Source organism: Sorex fumeus, unplaced genomic scaffold (genome assembly GCF_029834395.1).
Source record: "Sorex fumeus unplaced genomic scaffold, SorFum_2.1 ptg000082l, whole genome shotgun sequence".
NCBI lineage: Eukaryota > Metazoa > Chordata > Mammalia > Eulipotyphla > Soricidae > Sorex > Sorex fumeus.
The window spans coordinates 3,414,441-3,439,813 of record NW_026606139.1 but is presented as its reverse complement, the minus strand read 5'-3'; the positions used below and the strand labels follow the sequence as shown (position 1 = coordinate 3,439,813).

Genomic DNA, 25,373 nt, shown 5'->3' with positions numbered 1-25,373 from the left:
AAATATATGTCTTCATCATTACATTATATTTTCCTGTGTGCCTATACCTGTGTGTCATGTGTTCCCTCCTTACACACAGACAGACAGATACAGACACACACACAGACACACAGACACACACACACCCCTACCTGAAAGTGCTTAGGGTTTACTTCTGGCCCTATGCTCAGGGATCACTCCTGGCAGGTCTCAGGGGCCATATAGTATGTTGGGGATCAATCCTAGGTCAACTGTAATAAGGAAAGAACCCTACCTGCTGTACTATCTCGCTAGTTCTGTGTATTCTCTTTTTATGAGGGTTTCAGTCATACTGGATTAAGGATCCACCCTACTCCAGTATAATGTCATCTGAACTTGATTATGCAAATAGGACTTTAGATAAAATTTTAGATAAAATGCAGCATATAACAGATTAGATTATATTTTATAAACCTTTTGTGGTCCCATGGCCTGCCAACATAAATGTAGATTTTCATCTTGGTATTCTGGAACTTCTACACTAATAAAAATGATATCAATAATAATTGAATTATATTGAGAACTTTGTCATTCTAAGCATTTTATACATCAACTCACTGAATATTTACAATAGGTTAATATTATATTCTGTTATTTCAGTACTAGACATTGGTGAGATTCTATTCTAGGCAGTTTTTTGGGGGGAGGGGATTGACTGGGGAGGCCCCACCTGGTGGTGCTCAGGACTTACTCCTGGCTCTTTGCTCAGGGGACCATATGGGATGCCAGGGGTCTAACCCAGTTGGCCATGTGCATGGCACACACCCTATTCACTGTTCTATCACTCTGCCCCCAGTTCTTTACTCTGCAGTGTGGGTTTCACTGCTGCCCTCTGCCACCCATCTCAAGTGTGTGTGTGTGTGTGTGTGTGTGTGTGTGTGTGTGTGTGTGTATGGGGGGAGGTGGGCCGGAGGTAGGTGGTAGGGGGCATCTCCGGCAGTGCTCAAGGTTTCCTCCAGGCTCCATGCTCAGAGATCACTCCTGTTGGAACTTGGGGAACCACACAGGGGGCTGGTATCAAATCTCAGTTGGCCATGTGCAAGGTCTTACTCCATGTGCTGCTGTCTCTCTAGCCCCAACGTCTGAACTTTTCAGAGTCAACTACTCTTGTCTACCTAGACTTCACATAGGGCATTAAAAAATCTAGAACAGTTCTCATCTAGCTTTTAGGATTCAGTTAACTTGACTCTGAAAGTTTCCAAACTCCTCAGGCAAAGTCGATTTCCCCTTCCCCTGCTTCTCCTCCCCCAGGACTTAGTCCTGGCTGCGTGCTCAAGGGTCACTCCTGGCAGCACTCAGGTGATTCTGTGCGGCACAGATGATCAAAATCAGGTTGGCTGTATACAAGGCAAGGGCCTAACTTTGCTCTATTTCTTTGGCTCTGATGTTTATATTTCTGGGGTTCAGTGTTACCATACCATGTCCACCACCACCTTTGGTAATCTTTTTCTTTTTTAGTAAAATAGTTTTATTGGAGGAGGATATTAATTCTAAGGGAATATGAAATTCTTGAGAGAGAGAGAGAGAAGAAAGGCCAACAAGGGAGAGAAGTTACACACCCAGAACTGGGGTGCCTGTGACTCCAGGACAGAGTATATCACCTTTGTAGATTGATTTTTATTATTTTGAGGCCTCCAAGGTGATCAGGAGCCTGGGGGCCCCTCCCAGAGATAGTTCAGCCAATGGGGCATGTCATTTAACTCAAGGGTCCAAGATGTGGTGCTGCTTGGGCACTGTGTTACCAGGTATTACTGGGCCACCCAGCAGGGCTAGGTGTACAGGGGCTATACCTAGTGATGTTCAGGGGGACCATGTGGTGTGGGGGATCAAACTCAGACCTCCTGCATACAAGGCATGTAATTAGTCCATTAAACTATCTCGCTGTTCGCTTAACTGATACTCAGAAGATGTTGGCATATGATCTTTTGGCATAATATTGCCTGGTCACCAATACTTATTTATTGAATGCTTCCTAGGAAAACGTTTAAAATATTTGGGGGAACTGCAATTTGGGCCACATCCGGCCATGCTCAGGGGCTATTCCTGATTCTGTGCTCATTGGTGACCCCTGGCCTTGTTCAGGAGACCATATGCATTGCTATAGATTGAACTGGAATTTGCTTCACGCAAGACAAACACCTTAATCTCTGTGCTATCTCTCTGGTTTGGGAGGGGCTATATTTTTAAAGAAATTGATTATTAAACATAAATGGTAGAAACTGTATTGTAATATTTTATTAGTCTGTGAGGCAGAGGAAGTAGGTGTCAGTTAGGTAACCGTCATGGAGACGTATTAAAGCTATGCTGATACGTGATTTTTTCAACTTGAAAGTTTAAAGAACCACGGAGGAGATCAGAATGGAGTCCAAGTGGTAGAGCACCTTCCCAGCATGTACAGAGCCCTAAGTTTAATCCTGAGCACAGTCTGGCCCTTTAAATAAATAAATTTTCCCCCTCTTTCTGTTAGCCTATTTCCTGTATTGCCAATGCCTTAGGTGGTTTTGCCAGGGAGAGTTCTGTGAAAGAAAATAAAAGCAAAATAGCTGTTCTCCTCTCCTAGACAAATCAACATGCCTGTTTTTTCTACCCCCTGGGGGATTTGTTCAGAGGATGCACCAAGTGAGCCTGCAACCCCTGAATTGCTTATAGGGAAGTGAATGTCCCAATTAATGGGTACACAGAGTGAGTAGCCCTTTCAAAATCTTCCTTTTGGCAGGTCTCAAACTTCCTTTCTTCATAAATTAAAGTCGATTTTTTTTTTTTTTTGGTGGTGGTGGGGGGAGGTTGGAACCACACCTGGTGGTGCTCGGGTCTTACTCCTGGCTCTGCACTCAGGGATTACTCCTGGCAGGCTCAGGAGACCACCATAGGGGTACTGAAGATTGAATCCCGGTCAGCTGTGTGCAAGGACTATCACTCTGGCCCCAGGCAGTGGTTTTTTAAGGCCAAGAGGTCGTAGTTTCTGAGAGCCCTGAGACTTACCAACTCCACCAGTGCATTAACCAAATGCAGAAAATAAACTCCAGTGGATAGGATGCTTGCTTTGCGCGCAGCCTACTCCAGTCCAATTCCCAGAAACGCAAATGGTCCAGCAAGCCCCATCAGGAGTGACCCCTGAAGTTGAGCCGGGAGTAAGCCCTGAACACTGCTGGGTGTGTTCAAAAACAAAACAGAACCACACACACAAAAAAAAAAAAACAGTAAAAACTCCGTTTGTTCTCTGTCTCTGGTCTTGTTTTGTGCCTTTTCTGTTCTGGACAAACCGGAGCCTAGCAGGGAGGTGTGACTCCTCGTTTGTCCCTTCTTTCTCCTCTGCCCTCAACTTTCTGCTTTGGTCTAGTTCTCAGCTTGAGAAGCACGACTGAGCCGAGTAGACGTGTTTTTGCAAGGCTCACAGAGTGTGTCCAGCTAGGAGACCCAGTGACTCCTGCAGGCAGGCAGGCTTTCTGTATCACACCACTGCTGCCTCTTGACAGCTGTTTGATTCGCTTGTTTGCTTTTTTGGGGGGGGTCATACCCAGTTGTGCTCATGACTTACTCCTGACTCTGTGCTCAGCGATCACTCCTGGCAGCACTTAAGGGGACCATATGTGGTGTGAGGAATTGAACCCAGGTCGGCCGCGTGCAAGCGCCCTACCCACTGTACTACCACCCTGGCTCCTCTTCACACCCTTTTGCCTCCAAGTCGAAAGGATTGGATGTTCGCTTCATCACTCCTGTGGCCTCAAGTCTGTAAGCTGTTTCTCCACGGCAAATGGACACCTTACATTTCATCCTTGGATAGACGGAACAAGTGAAGAGACAAAGCTGTGTTAAGACCCTCACGCCTCCTTGTGAGGTGGATTATCAAGTAGGATAAAGCAGATTGAGGCGTTTCCCTTTTGAGAAGCCAGGTGTATTTTTAGCTGTCCTCCCTGCCTGGTCAAAGCTGCTGGGCATCCAAGGAGCTGAAGTGCTGAATAGTGCTGCCCCCAACCGGCTCGTAATGGTATTACCACATCAAACAATTTCAGATAATGTGGCACTTGAGATTTTTTTACCTAAACACCTTCTTATACTTGCTTTACGTCTTATGATGGCATTGTAACTGACATGGATCAGGAATGATCAGGCCTACTTTATAGGGGAGAAAATTGAATATCAGTATAGTATCTAAATTTAAGTGGTTAGAAAAAGACGGAATTGTAAAACCAGGGGAGGTAGCTGTTAGGTTGAAGCACAAGCTCTGTATGTGAGAGACCTGAGTTTGATCCCAGCACTGCATCGGCCCCAGCACCTCCCAAGCAACTCCTCGGGACTGTGTGGGGAACAACTTCCCAGCACTGCTGGACATGGACCTGAAGCCAAAAAGAAAGGAAAAATGAAGAAGAAGGAGAGAGGGGGGAGGGAGGCAGAACTGTATTAAATTTCCTTTTTTTTTTTTTTGTGGGAGGATGGGCCACACCCAACAATGCTCAGGGGTTACTCCTGGTTCTGCACTCAGGAATTATTCCTGGAGGTGCTTGGGGACCATAGGGAATGCTGGGGGATCAAATCTGGATCTGCCACGTGCAACACAAGCACCCTACCCACTGTGCTGTCACTCCAGCCCTGATCTCTTATATTCTCTAGTCTTTGATAAATTCAGCATCTTCCCACCCCGGCCCTCCCAGTCTCCCCCAGATAACTAAACTTAGTTTTAGTCTTAGAGACTTTTGCCCCTCTTCCTTCCTTGGAAGAAAGAGTGAGAAGATCTTGTAAGGTTTAAGTCAGTTCATTAACCTAATTGGCAAAAAAAGAATGTTGAACTTCAGTAAATAGACATGAAACTTCCTGACGCATGTGTGGCAGCTTCTCACTGTACTGTAACATTGTGGTAAAGAGCGTGGACTCTGGAGCCAGAATGCCTGGATTTGAGCCCTGACTCTACTACTTAATAATTGGGTAACCTTGAGCGAGTTGCTTAACTTCTGTGTGTCCTTTGTACGGAATTTCAGCTCTCTTGCTTCCCACCAGTTCCCTAAGCACTGCTAGGAACAGTAGCACCATGCTGGAAATGCCCCTGTGCGTCGCTGGTTGTCACCCCAACCCCCACTCCCACAGAGGCTATCATCATTCAATAATAATATGCCAGGGGTCACTCCTGAGCACCAAGCCAGGAGTGCTGCAGGCCTAAAAACCGAAACCAAAGACAGAAAAAGCAACAAAGCAGTCCTCATTGGTATGTGGGAATGGTAAACAGTCAAACTTCTTGGAAGAGGACAGCTTCTCCATGGCCTTGTCCTCGGGCCTTACTCTGGGCTTGGCCACTTTACCAAGACTGCTCTGGCTCTGGAGTGACTTCCGAGCTGCATAACTGGCGGGCACTTTGCATGATTATCTTACCTGGCCCATTATTTGATACTATTGGTCACTTCCTCTTTAGAATGTTTTCCTCCTTTGGTTTCCATGATGAGGTTCTTTTTGGCTCTTCTTTTCTGCCTGCTCCTTTACAAATGGAATGCCATTTCTTGATACACTCAGGCACTGCTCCTGGTGGTGCTCCAGGGGGTGCTGCTTCCTGTGGTGCTGGGGATGAAACCAGGTCACTGCATGGAAGGCAAGCACCTTAACCCCTATACTTTCTCGCGGATCCTGTTTCTATCCCTTAGTAGATTATGCTCCCCTCAAAGGATGGTTTCTTCGTATGCAGTTTCTTTGGACAAACTGGCAGGCTACCGAATGTAGCCTGCCCACATGGCAGAGTCTGGCAAACTCTCCGTGGGGTACCCAATATGCCAAATACCAGTAACAATGATGGGTCTCATTCTCCTAAGGAGCCTTGAATATAATCTCAGGGCTAGGGTGAAGGAGACGTTACTGGGGCCTGCTCGAGGCAGTCGACGAGTAACAGTTTCTTTGTCTGCATGGTGCCTGGATATAGAATTAGCCTTGAGTAACTTCAAAAAAGCATAGTCTCTATTTTATCGTTATTTTATTTTAAATTCGTTGGGGGAACTCTACCCAGCATGCTCAGTCCCTAAATTACTCCTGGCTCTGAATTCAGGAATTACTCCTGGTAGGGCTTGGGGGACCCCAGGGGATTCCGGGGCCAAACCTCGGTAGACTGCATGAAAGCCAAGCACCTTCCCTGTTATATCCTCTCTCCAGCGCTGCATCCTGTGTGTTCTCTGGTTGCTTGCTCTCAGGTAAGTATCAACTGCCAGCCTAAACATTCCTGGTAACTTGTAGCCGGGCATTCTTTCTGTCTTTCAGTATATAAACTCTGGAAACCTGGAACAGTTGCTAGACAGTAACCAGCATTTGCCCTGGACTGTGAGGGTGAAACTGGCCTATGACATAGCAGTGGGCCTCCGCTATCTTCATTTGAAAGGCATTTTCCATCGGGATCTCACGTCTAAGGTACGAAGGTTTTCCTTTCAGACTCCCTTCTCAAGAGAGCAGCATCAGCGTACCAAAGGTAATGAGCTTGGACTATCTCGCACAGCTTTAACATTCCACTAGAGGAAATGGCTTATTGCTTTGTGTAGCGTTTCTTAGAAAGCTGCGCGTGGCCCACAGCAGATCACTTTCTGTATTAAGCAAGGCAGTTAGATACCTTGAGAACCTTCACGCTTGACTTCAGTTTCCTCAAGTGTGATGCAGCAGGAGATGGCATGAAGAGGGCAAGGAGACTTTTGCCCAATCAGAGTGCAAGCAGTCAAGGCAAGGCAGGGCTGTCTTTCAGTGCTCTCTCCCGTGGCCTCTGGGAAGTAGCTTTTACCCAAGAGCCTGAGTTCAGTGATTTTCAGTCACTGGAGCACAGTCACTCTGAGGGTCGTGATGTACTGACCCATTTTCTGTGTGACTGAGTTTCTGCCAGTTCCTCTTTGGCAACAGCTGAGCTCTTCAGTATTCTCTGGCCATCCAAACTGCTGTGTGACCAGTTTAGAAAATAGTTCTTTTTGTTTGTTTTCATTTTCTATTTTCAGGGTTGAACTGAAGTGATTAAGAAATAAGAGAGTGGCAAAGATAGTGTGGGGATTGGAGACTTGCGGGGACATACCTGAGAAGAATTGCTTTTAGAGGAAGTTGGGCAGGCACAGGAGGGCCACGTAGCCTCGGGCATCACTCTGACAAGGTTTATACTAAGAATGTTTGATCACTGATAGGCAAATTACAAATCATGTTGTACTTCCATCCAAGCGTTGCTACAAGGTCTATCAGGGAAGTGGATAGGAGTTATGTGCCTGCCCGAGTATCTATCATTTCCGTCCCCGCCCTCAGCACACACATACCTGCACGCACTCCTCCTATACCATTTCTGTCACGGGTGAGGGGGATGGGAACATTTTTCTTTGAAAGAGAACAAAAGTGTATTTGTTTTTTATATTTGACTTTCCAGATCCAACGAAAGTCTGGAAAGTAAGCTTCCTTACCCTAAAATGTTTGGGGTATTCTTAAACAGCAGCACCATCCTGAGGTCCACTGCATTTTATAATCAGAGAAGGTCATTAGACTAGGGTAACTAGGCTTTCTGAAATAAAGCTCTGTCCTACTCCTTAAGAGTTCATAGTTTTTCTTTTGGTGGGGGTGTGGGGGGCACACCCAGAGGTGCTCAGGGCTTAGTCCTGGCTCTGTGCTCGGGGATCACTTATGGCAGGGCTCAGGGGACCATATGGCATGCTGGGGATCAAACCCAGGTCAGCTGCATGCAAGACAAGTGCTCTGCCCTCTGTACTCTCCCTCCAGCCTGAGCTCATTAGATTCCTTTGTGCTCTCAAGCACTTTGTCCTGTTGTGTTAGTGACCTAGTATGGTTTTTGTCTGTATTATAAAAGTGACTTTTTTGGATCTCATAGGGTAAGAACATTATACTTTGGTTTTCCTTAAAAAAAAAAAAGTATTCCCACTGTCTGTTGGCGTGAGACAAGCAACTAGAAACTTAGAAAGAATTGCCTGTGTCTCTGGATTATACTTTTTTTTTTTTTTGGTTTTTGGGTCACACGCAGCGATGCTCAGGGGTTACTCCTGGCTCATGCACTCAGGAATTACTCCTGACGGTGCTCGGGGGACCATATGGGATGCTGGGAATTGAACCCGGGCCAGCCACATGCAAGGCAAACGCCCTACCCACTGTGCTATTGCTCCAGCCCCTGGACTATACCTTCTTGGGTATGACTTCAAAGGAAGTGTTGCGAATACTTCCCAGTGTAAGAGCAAATGACTTTGTAAGCTGAAATCAGCCTGGGAAGGGCACTTGTAGGAAATCTTAAGTTGAAGACTAGATATTTTACCAGGCAGACGATCTCATTGGGAATACTGTCTCTGTTCATTGCCCTTATTATCTCTGAACTTCTTGTAAAGTTTTGTCTGTAACTGTGTTTCAGGGATAGTGGAAGAACTCACATGTTCACATCTAAGGCCAACTTTAAGCAACATCCCTCCTCCCCCCACGTCATCCCACCTTCAGACTTGCGTGATAGTGGTGACAGAGACTGTAATAATGAGAATTCCCAGGCTGGAATGTGGCTTAAGTGGTCATGGCACTGGGGTTGATACCCTGTTCCTGGTGTTATACACCCTGTGTACACGCATCAGACAGAGCAGTGCCAGGAGTGGCCTCTCCTCCCCATCTCCAAAATGAGAAGCCCTGAGGGAGACATAAGAAGGCTAAAGATGGGGCTAGAGCATAACACAGCAGGTAGGGCGTTTGCCTTGCATGCGGCCGACCCAGCTTCAATTCCCAGCATCCCATATGATCCCCTGAGCACTGCCAGGAGTGATTCCTGAGTTGCAAAGCCAGGAGTAATCCCTGAGCATCGCCAGGTGTGACCCAAAAAGGGGGGGAAAAAAAAAGAAGGCTAAAGGCAAAAGAATAAAATGGAAAAAAAAAGAACAAAAGAATAAAATAAAAAAAAAAGCAAAAGAACACAAATCAAAAAAGCAAAAGGCGTGGAGTTGGGCCTTGATGTTTTCAAGTTACTTCTTCATTGTCAACATTGGGTCTAAGTTTGATTTCTTTGAGGTCAATAAAGTATTCCTGAGCGGGGGCACAGCTTAAAGGCCTGGAGTTCATGTATTTGTACTTGTATGTATTTGTACTTCATGTATTTGTACATGTATTTGTATTTGTACTGGAGCCTTGGTTAGATCATTGGTGTCACATGGACCATTAAGCAGAACCAGGACGACCTGGCTAATGGGCATTAATGGGTGTGGCCCAAAAATAAACAGAAAACTTTTTTTGGTCTTGTGTTTTGGTAACAAGTTTTGAAGTGTCCTTTATCTGCATCATCATCTGCAAGGGAAAAATCTTATTATTTGATGTTCCTATTGTGTTTATGTTTTTGTGGACATATAAGTTTCTTAAATGCTCCTTATGTACACCTTTCTTCCTAGTACCTAGCCAAGCATAGAGCCTATGCAGGGAGGGGCTCCCTGGTATGCTGTTTGTTTATTTATTTATTTGGGGGAGGGGCAAGGCTGACTCCTGGCTCTACACTCAGGGATCACTCCTGGTTGTGACTAGAGACCATAGAGGGTGCTGGGGATCAAACCTGGGCCAGTTGCTCCTAAGACAAAAACTCTCTGAGAGCACGTGTTTGATGCACGAAGCCCAAAACCTCTTCTGGAAAGCTGAGCTGTTGAGTTCCCAAACCCGCTTTGGTCCCATCTTCCCAAATGACCGACAGTGAAGTTGTCCTCGGACAGCTCAGGAACGGATTCCGGGGGTAACTCAGGTCCCGTTCTGAAGAGTATGTGTTGGCTTCTAGAAATACATCCATGCCTACCCCCTTTTATTCTTTCGTGGAGAGCTGAATGTGTGATTAGTGTATGCATTTTACACATGTTATTGATGGAAGCCAACGTGCTTTGGTCAGCTGACCACTTTCACTGAAAAGAAAGTTGCTAAACTCTTACACATCTGGGTTAGTTAGAGATGAATGGAGTCACTCATTGCCCTTGAAGAGGGTAACATGAAAGTCATTCTGCTGTAGTGTGTCATATTATAACAGGGCAGAAGGACATGGAGGCCAGGGAGGTGCCCTGCTTGAGCGGCTGGAAGAGGTTACTACTTGCCTCGGGGACTTCTGACTCAGCCTCTCTTATGTCTGACTTTACTTGCCTTGTCACATCATTCAAAAACAATCTTCCAGGGCTGGAGAGATATACAGTGGGTAGGGTGCTAGCCTTGCACGCCGCTGACCTGGGTTCGATCCCTAGCATCCCAGGTGGTTCCCCAGCACCACCAGGAGTAATTCCTGAGTGCAGAGTCAGGAGTAACCCCTGAGTATCACTGGGTGTAGCCCGAAACCAAAAACTCAAACAAAGCAAAAAGCGATCTTCCTTCTTTATGTAATGATGAACCTTGCGTCTCAGACAAGCTGCTAATCGCTCTTGCTGCTTCCTATTCCCAGAGTGGTCAGAGCTTCATATTATGGTCACACAGTCCATGCATACAGGGGCTGTGTCCAAGGTGGTGAGCAATGCCGTTGGGTTAATCAACATTGGAAGATGAGAGGTTCGTGTATTGGCGGCACAGGCAGCCCTCTCCCAGGGCACTGCCCCTTCGTTTCTCCGTAGACTACATTGAACAATCATGGCCTTATTGTCTCCAGCAGGAAGTTTTGTCAGCTGTTTCTCTAATGATGCTGAAATTATTACACGGATCTTTACCACGTCTATTTGTATTGTTTTTTGGGGGGCAGGGTCTACACCTGGCCGTATACAGGGTTTTCTAATGGCTCTACTCATGGATCAATCCTGGAAGTGCTCAGGGAACCATGTGTGGTGCCAGGAATCGAGTCACATTCTGCAGCATGCAAGGCAAATGCCATATATTCCTCTCCATACTATCTCTCTGGCCTTTATTTGATTTTTTTGGGGGGGCGGGGGTTGCAGGGGCCCAGTGTTGGGGCCACACGCAGTGGTGCTTATGGGCTATTTCTGGCTCTTGTGGTCAGGAATGGCCACTAGTGTTGTTTGGGGGACCATAAGCGGTGCCAGGAATTGAACAGAGGGTCAGAAGGAAGCAAGGCTAGTGCCTTAGTCCTGGACTCGCTCTCCTGCTGCCACTTCTACTTATAACGGGGCATCTACATTGCCGTTATGCGGCTGGTCACATTTTCTCATTTTTTTTTTCCTTTTTTTGTAGGAGTACTGCTATTTATTCAGCCACTGATTAGCTGATGGAATTGTGCATGAACTCCACCTTACTTTTTTTTTCTTTTTCCATTTTTTATAATTTTATTTATTGAATCACCGTGAGAGCAGTTACAACGCTTTTGGGTCCAAGTCTCAGTCATACAATGAAACACCCGTACCTTCGCCAGTGCCCATTCTCCACCACCAAAAGTCCCAGTATACCCCTATCCCTCACCCTCCCCCTGCCTGTGGGGCAGATGATTTCCACATTACTCTCTCTCTACTTTGATCACGTTCACTATTTCGACACCAGACCCACCATTATTTAAGATTTTACCCCAACACTCAGATCTGCTAAAAAGGCAACAATAGACAATTTGTGTTCTATTGCTGGTTATGAATAACATATGATGTCGTGTGGCTGCAGTAGGGCCATGTGGTTTTGAAGTTCTGAAATTTTAACACTTAAATCTGGAGGGATTTCTGCCAAAAGCCACTGGGTTTAGAGATCTGCTCCTGAGTCTCTGGGATCATGACCGTTGAGCAGCTTGATGAGGAGCCAAAGAGGCCATTCATGGGCGATGACTTGGGGTCTCATTGGGGTGGGGAAGACAGGCCCGGCTCCAACTCCCCCCCCCATCCCGTGAGACCCAACAAGTTTTGTCACTGCGGGCCCAAGCCTGACTGTCCAATGGCCTCTGGAGAATGACAGCCACCAAGTCGCCAAGAGGGAGCAGGTGTTGGGACAGCACCCATTCCCCCCGGGGTGGCCCGGTGACAGTAACCTGCTGCGGGGTCCGGACACATTTCTGACAAAAGCTGCTGGGTTTCGAGATTTGTTTCTGAGTCTCTGGGATCATGGCCGTTAAGCAGCTTGATCAGGAGCCAGAGAGGCCATTCGTGGGCGATGACTTGAGGTCACGTTGGGGTGGGGAGGACAAGCCCGGCTCCACCCTCATCCCGTGAGGCCCTGTGTGTCTCATCACTGGGGGCCCAAATGTGACTATCCAGTGGCCTCAGACGGATGGCGGCCACTGGGCCGGCGAGGGGAACAGACCAAGGCACGAAACCTATTCCCACCTGGGTTGGCCCAGCACCGGTAGCCTACTGCAGAGACCAGACGCATTTCTACCTAAAGCCACTGGGTTCTGAGATTCGTTTCTGAGTCTCTAGGATCATGTCCATTAAGCAGTTCAATCAGGAACCAAAGAGGCCTTGCCTCCAATTATATAGCTGAGCCGGAGGTGGTTTGTGGGTGTGTCTCCCACATACCTGACTTTTGGCCGTTTACTTTCTTGGTAAACTTTGCCCCAAGTTTTTGGGGTCTTGCCAAAGGCACAGCAGCAATTTTGGGGTATCTGGAAGTCTGAAGGCGCCATGAGGCTGCTGATGCACTCGCCTCACAAGTACAGATTGACCTGCTGGCGGCACCATACCCCCCATTTTCTCATTTTAAAATGGAAAAATCTGGGGACCGGAGTGATAGCACAGCGGGTAGGGCGTTTGCCTTGCACGCGGCCGACCTGGGTTCAATCCCCGGCATCCCATATGGTCCCCCAAGCACCGCCAGGAGTAATTCCTGAGTGCAGAGCCAGGAATAACCCCTGAGCATCGCTGGGTGTGACCCAAAAAGCAAAAAATAAAATAAAATGGAAAAATCTCAGATCGCTCCACCTGATGGTATTGTTTTGAAAACCCGTTGGGATTGCGTTTTGCGAGGAGTGTCTTAATGTTTGATTTGGGGGCCATACTCAGCAATTCCCAGGGCTTACTCCTGGCTCTGTGTTCAGGGATGACAAGTGGCGGTGCACTGAAGAACAAGTGTGGTGTTGAAGATCCAACTGGAATGCATACAAGGCAAATGCCTTCACCCCTGTACAGTCTCTCTTCTCTCTGGCCCTGTGATAAGTGTTTTATAACTCCTAGGGGCCACACAAAACAATGTTTCTTTTACATATGGGACTAGGAAACATTCTGTAGTGCCTCATACCTACACTCTACAACTAAGCTGCAGATCTGGCCACCATAGTAACAACTTTTTTGGAATATACCTCACATGCAGTAACATTCACCCTTTAGTTAAGTATACATTTCAGTGTTTTTTTTTTTAAAGTGCATTTAACCATCATTACTAATTTCAGAACTTTTCATCACCTCAAAAAGGAAACCTCTACTCCCCTCTCCTTTCATCTCTTGGCAAGCGCTAATCTAATTTTGGTTTCCGTGGATTTGCGTACTCTGGACATTCTATATAAATGGAAGCATACAAGACGTCATTGTTGGTTTTTAAGTAGGGGTGTAACATAGATTTGCATTTTACAAAGAGCATGCAGGCGGGAATGAGAAAGGCGAGTTATGCAGATCTAGTCTGGAAAATCAGAGATCGGGGCGAGGAGTATTGAGGAGGATCCAAACTATGACAGCAAGAAGGAGGGTGAAGAGAGAGGGACCTACCTGAAAAACATTCTGAAGCTAAAACTGTGTGGAGTCTACGGGATGGATCCCAGTTTCTAGCTTAACAAACTGGGTAGAAAATGAAAGTACCAGTGATCAAAATTCTACTAGCATTTTCACTTTAGGGAGTAAAAGATGAGTTCAGGCCTACATATATGAAGTTCAACAAGTGATCAGTAGATGTTCAGAAACAAACTGAATTTACAGATCTGAAGCTTGAGGGAAAAGATCAGGACTGAGGGCACCCATTTGGGAGTCATCAGGACAGAAATAGTAATTAGATCAGAAATGTGGGAAAGGCTTCAAAATAGAGCACAAGAAATGTGTAGGAATGAAATCCTCATCCTTTTGGGATAGGAATTGTTTGGGAATCTGCAGATTAGCCAACAGTAAAGAAGGAAATCCAGAATGTATTGTAGAAACTAAGAAAGAAGAATCAAAAAGGAGCAGGAATAGCCTCCAATAGCTGCCGTGGTAGCTTCACAATCACATTACTTAATCCCTAGAGTCCCAGTACTAAATGAGCCCTGAGTGCAGAGTCAGGAATAAGTTCTGAGCACTCTGGTTATGGCCTCTCCCTTCATTCCCATCCCCCGCCCAAAAAAAAGATAAAAGATAAAAGTGCCTTAACTATCTCTCTTGCTCCACCCCTGATTTATCATCACAGATGCAGACTACTACAACCTGGCGTCTTTGGTTTTAAATATCCTGTCTTTGTCTTTGGTTCCAATGCCAGGCTCTTGGCATTGGAGAAGCTTTAAGAGGGGTAGAAGTCACATTCCAGCCCAGGGGCAGTTGGACAATGCAGCCTGGCCCCTTGACCTAGGTCCCTGGTCCCTAGGTCAATAGGTCCCTCCTTAGCTGATTCCCAGCAATTTAGAGACACTATTATGAAACCGGCAGGCTACCAAATGTAACCTGCCCACACGGCAGAGTCTGGCAAACTCCCCGTGGCGTACCCAATATGCCAAATACAAGTAACAAATGATGGGTCTCATTCTCCTAAAGAGCCTTGAATATGACACTTTCTTAAAAATCTCAGGGCTAGGACGAAGGAAACGTTACTGGGGCCTGCTCGAAGCAATCGATGAATAACAGGATGGTCGTGATGATCGTGATTATGAAACTACTTATTCCTGGGTGGGTGGTTTACAGTGAGTGAACAGTTGCTCCCCATGAAGCTGAAATGGAACCTGAATGGCTCTGATATAGCCGTGCCCTTTGGCCGTGTTCTTGTCCTTACCACTGTTCCCAAGTGAACTCAACTAAGTTGTGTCTGAGGACTAAAAAGCAAATAATAGACCTAAAGACTGAACCTTGGAGACAGGAGCCCGAGTTGTTAGTGAAATAGGAGGAGGGGAGAAAATAGGTGACAGATCTGCGCTGCCAGGGCCTCACAGACCAGTGCCCTCTTCGCATGGGCTTTGGCTGTGTAATAGGCAAGCTGGCCTGGTGCCCGTCTCCTCACAGTCAGGGAGCTGGGGGGGGGAACTGAGCCAACAGGGTGAGTGGGGAAGGGCCGTGACCAGGACAAGCACCAGGAGTCAGTCAGTGACTGGGATCCCAGGTCAGGGTCAGTAGATGTGAGGAAATTAGGCTCCTTCCAGCTCAGGGAGAGAGAAGAGAATGACCACGTCAAGGCCAGAGTTAGGAACTGATTTATACCTGAAGGCGTAGAAGCAGAGGTGATTTGGCAAAGCCCTGGCAACTGGATACCAGCACTGGTGAGGAGGGAGAGCTGGTGTGGGTCAGATAGGGCCTTGCTGGCCCCAGAAATTTCTCTCTGAGCCAAGGATACCTACTGTCTGCTGTCTCTGGAGGAAGAGGGGTGGTGAGTGCCACCCAGCTGGGGAAGGGCTATTTTGAATGCAGCTCTTGGGAGAGAGCATATTGCTGCTTTGTGTTTCTTTACGAGTCACTTAGGTTCAGATCCTTTCTCTGGGGACAGAGCAGTTGCTCAGCAAACATGTCCCGAGTTTCTGTCAGGAACCGAGTACTCTGAGGAAGGAAGACCCAAACCAGAATTTGGCCCTGACAAGCTCATGGCTTCTCTACTAGCCTGTAAGAGGAAGTAGAGAAATTAAATAGGTTGAGATGAGAAGAGAAATGAAAGTGAAAGCTAGAGGGGTCAGCTGAAAAGGTAGCTTTCCATAAAACATGTTTTCTGAGATGAGAGAGAGAGAGAGAGAGAGAGAGAGAGAGAGAGAGAGAGAATGAGAGAGAGAATGAATCAGGAAAACATTCCAAATGGAATGGTATTTACAAAGGCAAAGATGTTAAAAAGAGGCCTGGGATTCAATTGCTGGCACCACATGGCCTTTTGAGCACCACTGGAAGAAATTTCCTTCCCCCTCATCGAGCAGAGCCAGGAGTCACCCCTGAGCTGTTGTCAGTTGTCGCTCCAAAATAAAAAAGACCTCCAAGATCCAGCTTGACTGTGACAAGTTCGTATGAAGATGTATTCTGAGAGAGACCAAGACCAGGACCAGCTGGGAGGGTGTCAGCTGACTGGTCAGAGTCTATAATTCGTATCATAGATGCAATACCAAGAGGAGTTGGATTTAGATTCTGTGAACAGTGAACGTTAACACAAATGGGCATTTGTCCTGTACTGATGTTGGCATGGTCAGGTGCTGACTTTTTGGGTCTCTGCATCTTGTAGAAAAAAGGAAAATCAGTAGCCTGAAGTCCATCCGTGTGTGGGTAGATAAAACATTCTATCAGAAGCTCCAAGAGGATAAGAGTTTCTGTTCATTGAGGTTATCTCTGCCACTTAAAAACATGCCCAGTACATAGAAAGCAAAGATAAATATTTGTGTTTGGAGCATGAAATATATTCTAGGAGAGCCACCCAAGAACTAAGCCTAATTCATTTCATACAGCTGTCAGTGTTGACTCTTACACTGGGGGCGGGTCAAGAGTATGGCTCACTGGGGAGCAGAGAACAGGATTCCCGGTGGCAAAGGGGTGGATAACTGATTGACTGGTCCCGATTTCTGAGCCGTATCGTTTTCTTCTTTGGGAACCCCAGAACTGCCTGATAAAGAAGGATGAAAATGGCTACTCTGCGGTAGTAGCTGACTTTGGCCTGGCTGAGAAGATCCCTGATGTCAGGTGGGTAGCCCTGCTAGGCGCTAGGGTCCTAGCAGAGATTAAGGCATAGAAAGCCTCTGCTACTTGCCCAGTCACCAGGGGCTGGTGATAGTTCAGCCCCAGCTCCCTGAATTTGGCCAGTCCTAATGTGTACTTGCCCTGGAGGGAGAGGAACTCCCAAGGTCAGAGAGCTCACTCATTTTTTCATATAATCCCACTCCACAGCACAAGGAGTGAGAAGCTGGCAGTGGTGGGCTCACCCTTCTGGATGGCACCGGAGGTTCTCCGAGATGAGCCCTACAATGAGAAGGTGAGTCTGGCTCCCCACACAGTGGGTTCTTAGAATGCACACTGAGCAATCAGCGTCTGCGATGAGCTTTATGTTAGGGATCAACAGCCTTCCTGCTGGAAAGGCAGGGACCTGGCAGCTGCCCACTGAATGAACAGAATAAATGGGCAGTAGAGGGCAGTGCTGGGCTGGTGAACAGGCGTGCAGAAACTGCCCTTTCATCCCACTGAGGGGAACTGAAGTCTTGCTATCCACCAGGCAGATGTCTTCTCTTATGGTATCATCCTCTGTGAGATCATCGCCCGCATCCAGGCTGATCCGGATTATCTACCCCGTACAGAGGTGAGCTGTCAGCGTGGGGATCAGTGCCACTGGGCTGAGACTGCTTTGAGGCAATGGAACTATTTTGGTTTTGGTGTGAGCTTGATGGAACTGGGTATATGCGGATGGTTCTAAGTGGTGGTTCCCAGCCTCCTCTCCTGAGCAGGCCACACTAGGGAATGGCTGATGACTCGTTTACTCATGTCCCATTTCTTCCACAGAACTTCGGACTAGACTATGATGCTTTCCAGCACATGGTGGGAGACTGTCCCTCAGACTTTCTGCAACTCACCTTCGACTGCTGTAATGTGAGTGTCTCTTTCACCCCTAATTGACTAGGAGCTGGCTGAATCCTTTCTACAGGGTTAGGACTGTAGGGAGAGGCCACTAAAAGCTTCACAAGAAGCTTATTTCACCATTGATTTGCAATGCATATTTCCCCTCCATTGGGCCTGCCAGGCTCTCTATAGCCCTGGTGCATGGAGAGGAAAATGCCTTTGTATTATCCAGTTCTGAGCCTGGAGTCTGAAGCCTGAAGTTCTGATAGATCCCAAGTCAGGTTTTAGCTAGACTGTGGATAAAGCAGGTCCCAAGGCCTGTGGGAAAGGTTCTTGCTAAACTTCATTTTATATCTCAGGTCTGGACATTTATCACACACAGGAGGTTCTTTGGCTTGGCTCAGGTTTCCCAAAACATGTGAGCTGCAGATCTTGAAGATAATAAACACATACGAGGCTATGGGCTAGAGCGATAGCACAGTGGGTAGAGCGTTTGCCTTGCACGTGGTCTACCTGGGTTTGATTCCTCCGCCCCTCTCGGAGAGCCCGGCAAGCTACCAAGAGTATCTCGCCTGCACGGCCAAGCCTGGCAAGCTACCTGTGATGTTTTCGATATGCCAAACACAGTAACAACAAGTCTCACAATGGAGACGTTATTGGGCCCACTCAAGCAAATCGATGAACAATGGGAGGACAGTGCTACAGTGCCACGAGGCTATGCCTTTAAGGGATAAGACGCACTGAGGTGGGGCTTGAGTGATAGTACAGTGGGTATAGCGCTTGCCTCACACGTGGCAAACCCCGGCTCGATTCCTAGTAACTCATATGGATCCCTTGCGCAACACCAGGAGTGATTCCTGAGTGCAAAACCAGGAGTAACCCCTGAGCATCACCAAGTGTGACCCAAATAAAAAATAAAATAAAAAGACACAGACTGAGAGCTCAGTGCGCTGGGCTTATGCTTTGCTGGCTGGAGGCCTGGGTTCAACTTCTAGCACCTCATGGCCAGTAGTGGCTCTGAATACTCCTGGGTGTGCCCCCTCCAACCCCCCCCCCCAAATATCCACAAACAAAAGATACATTGGAAGGATGTTGAAATTAAAGACATCTTCCCAATCCTTGGCTTTGGGAATCGCTTCTTGGCCTGGGAACAGAAATAAACTCAAAGGCCATCCTGAGGGTGGAAGAAAGGAGGATGCCAGGCTAATAGCTGGTGTGGATGCCTACAGATGGATCCCAAACTGCGCCCATCATTTGTGGACATCGAGAAGATTCTGGAGGAAATTCTGAGACGCCTAAAGGAAGAAGAGCTGGAGGACAGAAAGCTGCAGCCCACTGCGAAGGGTAAGCTAGACCGTGTTCAGCTTCGCCTCAGGGAGGAAATTAGGGCCAGTGTCCTCTTTGAGGGCTGGGCTTGTAGGATCCAGTGACCAGAAGTGAGGGGAAGGGGCAGGGGGTAATGGGAAAAGTACAAGGCTCTATGGGTTGTGACTTGAGTTGCTCCCTTGAGTCGTTCCTCACTGGTGAAATAGGGACAGTGACCTCTACTTTGGTGCATTAAAATATTTTATGGTGTTGGGACCAGAGCATTCTTATAGCAGGCAGGGCACTTAGCTTGCATGGGGCCGACCCGCATTCGAGTCCCAGCTCCCATATGGTCCCCTTGCACCGCCAGGAGTGATCCCTGAGTGCAGAGCCAGAAGTTAGTTCTGAACAGAACTAGGAGTAAGCCTTGTAACCCTGCTGAATGTGGCCCAAAACAAACCAAAAATCGTGGTGCAAAGTACAGCTTCTGTCTGATAAAACTGGGGAGAATATCACTGACTTGACACACTATTCCTTAGGACTCTTGGAGAAAGGAGTTGGGGTGAAGCGACTGAACTCACTGGATGACAAGATCCCTCCCAAGTCCCCACGCCCAAGACGTACCATCTGGCTGTCACGAAGTCAATCAGACATCTTCTCCCATAAGCCCCCATACACAGTGAATGTCTCAGACCCCTATTACCAGCCACAACGAGGTGGTACTGCCCGCACCCACAAAGTCAACCCTTTCATTGCTCGTCAGGACCTCAAGGGAGGCAAGACCAAGCTCTTTGACCTTCCTAGCAAGTCTGTCATCTCCTTGGTGTTTGACCTGAATGCACCAGGACCTGGAAATATGCCCCTGGCTGACTGGCAAGAGCCCTTGGCCCCATCTGCTCGCCGGTGGCATTCTTTGCCCGGCTCACCAGAGTTCTTGCATAACGAGGCCTGTCCATTTGTGGGCCAAGAAGAATCATCTGATGGGCCCCCACCACTCCTCAACAGTCTCAAGTATCGTGTGAGAGAGATTCCCCCATTTCGAGCATCTGCCCAACCAGCTGCTCCCACTGAGGCCATGGACTGCTCCAGTCCCCAGGAAGAAAACGGTTTGGGGCCCAGGCCCCAGAGGGCAAATCCATGCCTTCAAGATGCCTCTGAGGAGATGGAGGTAGAAGAAAAGCCCAGAGGCCTGGCTCCGCTCCCATTCTCTCTCTCTTAGGCTTAAGTCTAAATATGCAAGAAGATCAGGATGGGTAAGACAGCCTTGTTCCCATCAACCCCTTCAGCTGAAGCCACAGGGGCCCCAGGGTACACAGAGCAACCAAGCCAGGCTCAATTATGGGTTTCTAATGCCCCACGGCTGTGTATAAGGGAGGCAGCAGTCGAGAACACCTTCCTAACTGGGGCCAATAGCTGGTACCAAGTGTATGAAATCCAGCAAGAACTGGCTTACACCTGAGCCCCCAGTGCACTTCCCAGACAGGACCAGAGAACTCCTAGTTCTAGTTTGTGCTGGCAGGCAGCTGTTACCCCAGGTTCTTCTACCCCAGGTCTATCTCTTGCCCTTTCCGAGGGCAGATAAGCTACCGGATGGAATCTGGAGTTGACCAGGAGGCCATAAAGGATCGGTTATTTCTCGGACCTTAAGACCGGGGTGCTTCTTGCCAGTATATCTAAGACACTTGAATACTTGCTGTTTGCACTGACTGCACGGTCAGACCACATCACTACATTTCTATGCAAGGGGAGGGTAAGGCAGTGTGGTCGTCCTGGCTCTTAGCTAACCTGGTCAAAGATCCTTTCCAGTTGATTAATCTATTTTCATATTTATGAAGGCGTCTTAATGTTCTGCCCTGTAAGACTTTCAACTTTGTGGTTGGAAGTGGGGCTGGTTTTGCAGACCCTTGGTCTGCTCTATGTATTTGTCTAATGTGTGAAACATCCAATTGGTTAAATAGTTTCTATATGGGCAGATTTTCTTCCCTTCCTGCTATATGGCTGGAGCTATGGGAAGATTTATTCTTATAGTCGCAATAAGAAATAACCAAAGATGAAGCTGGTCAAATATTTTCATAACTTGTTTCTGTTGATTTTTTTTTTTTTGTAAAACTTTCCCAAGATACTTTCTGATTAAAAAATAAATAAAGATGGTGTTACAGGTCTTGGTTATCTTCTTGTGTCCTTGTAATTCGGCTTGCAAGAAGTCCAGGAACGATGCTTTAAGGATGGTTCCCAACCTTCACACCAACTCTAATAGTCAGGAGAGAGCAGCAAAGGGATACAGGTCCCTCGGTTCCACTCTCAGCTTCTCTTCCTGGGCCCCGAGTACTTGGCAGAAGCTGGGTTAGCTGCTGCCCCAAGCCAGCTTCATCTTCTGGTTGTGAGCTTTTGAGGAACGGGAGAACTGACTCTTGGCCACCGTGAGGGGTACAGCTTTACCACTCAGATACACCTTATTGTGGCATTCTGGTAGCCACGGTCCAGAGCTACTGGGCTGGACTCCTTGGTTCACGCCCATGTAGGCCATCACAAAACCTGTCATAAAGGCATCAAAACCAGCCCGATGCAGTCCATCCCCAGGCACTGGGTTAGGACCGGCCTGACTTGCGGGTATTTCGGGGGTAACCAGATCAGCCGTTTCTGGTTTTGTTGCCGTAAGCCCCATCTCTAAGTCATTTTTGGGAGCTTGCTCAGAGTCAGTCTGTTCGCTGGTCTCTTCCTCGGCTGCCTCCTCCTCAGTCTCCCTGACCCTGAGGTCATCCCCACAGACTTGCTTTGTGGGAGGACCATCCTCAGCCCCTCCAGACGTCTGTTTTCCAGGCAGTCCCAACAAAGCCCTCCTCCGTTTTTCTCTACGTCGCCGTCGCCGCCGCTTGTCCTCCACCACAGCCTCATCAGTGTCAATGATAAGGTCAATATCGTGAGATCGAGGACACTGTGGTCCCAGGGGGCACCAGCCATAGGCCTAGGAGCAAGACAGAAGCTTAGAGGTTCCAAAGCATCAGGCGTAGGCGTCTCCCAAAGGAAACAAAGGACAGGGGCGGGAAACAAGCACAAGTGCCCTCACCGAGAAGTTATCACAGATGTTGGTGGAATGAGGACGGTGACTGGTGGGGGGCACGCAGCAGCGGTAGTCGATATGCGCCCTCATGCTAGCAGGATAGCTGCAGAACTCCAGGATGAGATGTGGGCTGCCGGCTGCCCGCTGTTTCCCATTTTCCCGCTCACTGCAGCGATTCAAGGGGGAATTACTTCGTGAGCAGGGGTTTTAGTTTTAGGTCTTTTGTTTGTTGCTGAATCCTCAGCACCTAAAACAGCGCCGAGCACAGGGGAGGTGCTCAAGAAACATCTTCAGCGAATGAATGAAGTAGTCCCACCCTTTTCCCTCAACCAATTCCTTACCACTTCCGGAAGGCATATTCTAGGTAGGAGGCCACGAAGCGGGCATGAAATTCAGCTGCATATTTGGTGTCATAAATGCCAGCCGGGAACATTTCACACAGGTCAGCAGTGAAGGTCCCCAGGGTCTCAGGCAAGTGCGCATAGAAGTTCTGGTACAGGAACACCAAATCTATGAGACCATTGTGGAGCACCAGGGGCCGCCGGGCCCGGATGAGCTCCAGGAACAGAGTCCTCACTGACTGGCTCTGGCTCTCATCACCCTGTGTGGAAAGAAAGGGTCACTGGGAAGCACAGAGCCCTCCCAGAGAGCCTAGAGGCCCTGCCCCTGCCCCCCCAGTTGGAAAGCTGTCCCTCTGCCGAAGCCTGACAGCAGTCTTGTTTCCCCAGTCCTGTCACTAGTGATTCCCCAGACTTCCTGAGGAATAGATTCTCCCTGTCTGCTCAGCTTGGGAGGAAGAAATGAAGCCACAGAGGTGTCTCAGGGATGACACCAACCTTGTCATTGCCCTTGTGGTAGGGGATGCCTTGAGCATACTGACGGTTGAAGTTGAAGCCATGCTGTACCAGGAACTGCACGGACTTTGGCTCTATGACATATTCCTCCATGCACAGCAGGGTCAGGTTGAACACCTGGACCAGGTACGAGTGTTCCTCCTGGGAATGGAAAAGGGTCTGTCACATCACCCCCACACCTGATCTCAACCCTCGCCCCGGGAGTCAAAGACCCAGACACCAACCTTGTCTGGCTGCTGCTTGAAGCAGGCGAAACCCAGGGAGAGGACAGAACGGGTTCTGGCAGCATGACACACGGCCTTGTAACGATCTTCGATGCACCTTGGGGTCGGGTTTGGGAGAAGCTATAAGTGGGTGCCTAGGAGGACCCAAACCACCAAGGATCGTGGCCTCCAGACCAGAGCTGAGACCTGGCTGTCATGCCCAGGGTGGGACTAAAGAGGAAAGGGCTGGGTGCTGGTATGATAGTAAAGTGGGTAGGTGCTTGCCTTGCATGCAGCCAACCAGGGTTTGATCCCCAGCATCCCATATGGTACCCCAAGCCCAGCCAGAACTGATCCCTGAGCACAGAACCAGGGCTAAGTCCTGAACACCACCAACCCCAAATGAAAAAAAAAAAAAAACAAGGAAAAAAGGGAGAGAGAGAAAAGGACTTATACTTACTGGTTCAGCAAACTTTTCCTGTCCCCAAGCCCGCTCAGTTCCTAAGGACGGGGGAAGGGAGTGTTTAGGTCCCAGGCACCAGCCCTTCCAAACCTCTTGCCCTCCTGATTCCCCGACCCTCACCGTGTCCACAGCCACAAAGCTGGCAGTCTTGATGGCCAGCAGGAGGGACGGCCACATTTCCTTGAAGTTGTCACTTTGCACGTCCACCACAGGCACCTGGACTACTAGCTCCTCTCCAGATTTGGTGCTTTGGCTGATACCTCCTGGTGACAAGGAAGCCGACAGATGTCAATACTAAGGCACCAGTCAGAGGAACATAAGCAAGGCCATAATTGGGACCCTGAGGGTAGTTTGAACCGAGACGCGAGACGGCGGCCTTCCCCTCAAACCAGTGGATCTCACAGCACTACTACAAGTCTTAGAGTGAAGAGTGTTCTGAATTTGGGGAGAGGAAATAGGGGCCTTCCACTTGCTTCTGTGAGATTTCGGGGAAATTACACCCCTCTCAGCATCTGCAGAAGACAGAGTGATCTAGATTACAGCTGACCGTCCTTCTCCCCTTGTTCTGCAAGAATTATTTTGCAGTGCTCGAAGACAGGTTCCCCGAACATACTCCACCAGGATCCATGCTATTATCACCGTGGTGTTTCAGCGGCCACGAGACGCAATGCCAGGATATGCTCCAGCACCTGATAAACAATGCTCCGCTCCAAAGCTCCCAATACCTCCCACTTCTTGGGGATCAAAACGCCCAATCGCCCCCAACAGAGTCAGGACTACACCTCCCGATATGCCCTTGCCCACCTATTTTTTTTATCCCTTTTTCCTAATTTACTAATTTAATTGAGATGTTCTGTACCAGGATTTCTTTTTTATTTTTCCGCTTGGGATTTTATTTATTTATTTTCTAATTAAAAACATTTTTAATAGGGGCTGGAGCAATAGCACAGCGGGGAGGGCGTTTGCCTTGCACGCAGCCAACCCGGGTTCGATTCCCAGCATCCCATAGGGTCCCCCGAGCACCGCCAGGAGTAATTCCTAAGTGCATGAACCAGGAGTAACTCCTGTGCATCGCCGGGTGTGACCCAAAAAAAGCAAAAAAAAAAAATTTTAATAGTGAGACATCATGAGGTATACAGTTGCAGACTTACACATTTCTGTTGCTCGGGTTTCACTTATACAATGGTCAAACACCCACCCCTCCACCGGTGCCCATTTCCCACCACCGCGGGTCCCAGTATCCCTCCCACCCCCCACCCCTGTCTCTGTGGCCCTCGCCCGCCTCGATCGTGCCCCGACCCGCCGAGCCTGGGCAGCCCGCGCCGCGGTGCACACCGGGACTTGTAGTCCGCGCGTGTCTGTCCCCCAGGAAAGCGCCCGTCCTCCGCGGCCCTAGTCGGGGCTGCAGAACCCCGAGCCCGAGGCGCTCCCCTCCCGCGGAGCACACCGGCTTCGAGCGCGTTCCCCCGGAGGACGCTCACCGTCAGAGGCCGCTGGTGCTGAGGCTGCGCCAGCGTCACGGTCCGCGGCCATGACGCCGCCCAGGCTGCTGGCGGAAACGCGGGACTTCCGCTTCTCCGTCCGGCGGCGCGAGCGGGGCGGGCGGGGCGCGGGGGCGGGGCCTCGGCTGCGGGGGGGGCGGCCGCGGCTCCCACTTCCGTTCAGACCTGCCGGGCCGGCGCCGAGGAGTGGGCGGGGCCTCGCTGGGAACCTATGGGCTGGCTCTGGAGTGACCGGAGCCACGCCCCCTGGCCGGAGCCACGCCCCTTACCGGAGCCACGCCCCCTGGAGTGCGTGTTGGCGCCGAGCGCGGGAGGCTTCGTCCCACGAGGTAATTTCTTCGCGTGCCCGGGCTGTGAACGTGGGTTTCCGCGTTCGGATGTTCACCTCGACACCTTTGGGGGGCTGTGCAGGCAAGGATTTCCGGCT

General features: G+C 48.8%; 2 protein-coding genes across 2 annotated transcripts in view; one reads left to right on the top strand and one right to left on the bottom strand.

Annotated features, from left to right (window-relative positions):
• Nucleotides 1-20,806, top strand: part of TESK2 (testis associated actin remodelling kinase 2) — a 137,055-nt gene extending 116,249 nt beyond the window's left edge. The window contains exons 5-11 of the mRNA XM_056130916.1: nt 6,253-6,399; nt 16,609-16,691; nt 16,896-16,980; nt 17,218-17,301; nt 17,502-17,588; nt 18,788-18,902; nt 19,403-20,806. Coding sequence (XP_055986891.1) covers nt 6,253-6,399; nt 16,609-16,691; nt 16,896-16,980; nt 17,218-17,301; nt 17,502-17,588; nt 18,788-18,902; nt 19,403-20,082 — 1,281 coding nt within the window. The 3' untranslated portion in view covers nt 20,083-20,806. The remainder of the gene's footprint in view (nt 1-6,252; nt 6,400-16,608; nt 16,692-16,895; nt 16,981-17,217; nt 17,302-17,501; nt 17,589-18,787; nt 18,903-19,402) is intronic.
• Nucleotides 20,807-20,920: 114 nt separating this feature from the next.
• On the bottom strand, nt 20,921-25,011 carry TOE1 (target of EGR1, exonuclease). The gene is made up of 8 exons (XM_056130917.1): nt 24,926-25,011; nt 23,565-23,707; nt 23,442-23,482; nt 23,003-23,099; nt 22,761-22,919; nt 22,266-22,525; nt 21,931-22,090; nt 20,921-21,828 (listed from the first exon to the last, which is right to left on the bottom strand). Exons 1-8 carry the CDS (start codon nt 24,975-24,977, stop codon nt 21,208-21,210), a joined length of 1,533 nt encoding a protein of 510 aa, XP_055986892.1. The 5' UTR covers nt 24,978-25,011; the 3' UTR covers nt 20,921-21,207.
• Between the last annotated feature and the right edge of the window lie 362 nt (nt 25,012-25,373).

Coding starts and splice junctions, on each gene's coding strand:
- TOE1 (XM_056130917.1), bottom strand. CDS start 24,977: ATGGCCGCGGACCGTGACGCTGGCGCAGCCTCAGCACCAGCGGCCTCT. Junction 23,100..23,441: donor AGGAAAAGTTTGCTGAACCA/GTAAGTATAAGT, acceptor CCCGACCCCAAG/GTGCATCGAAGATCGTTACA. Junction 22,091..22,265: donor GAATATGCCTTCCGGAAGTG/GTAAGGAATTGG, acceptor GAATCGCTGCAG/TGAGCGGGAAAATGGGAAAC.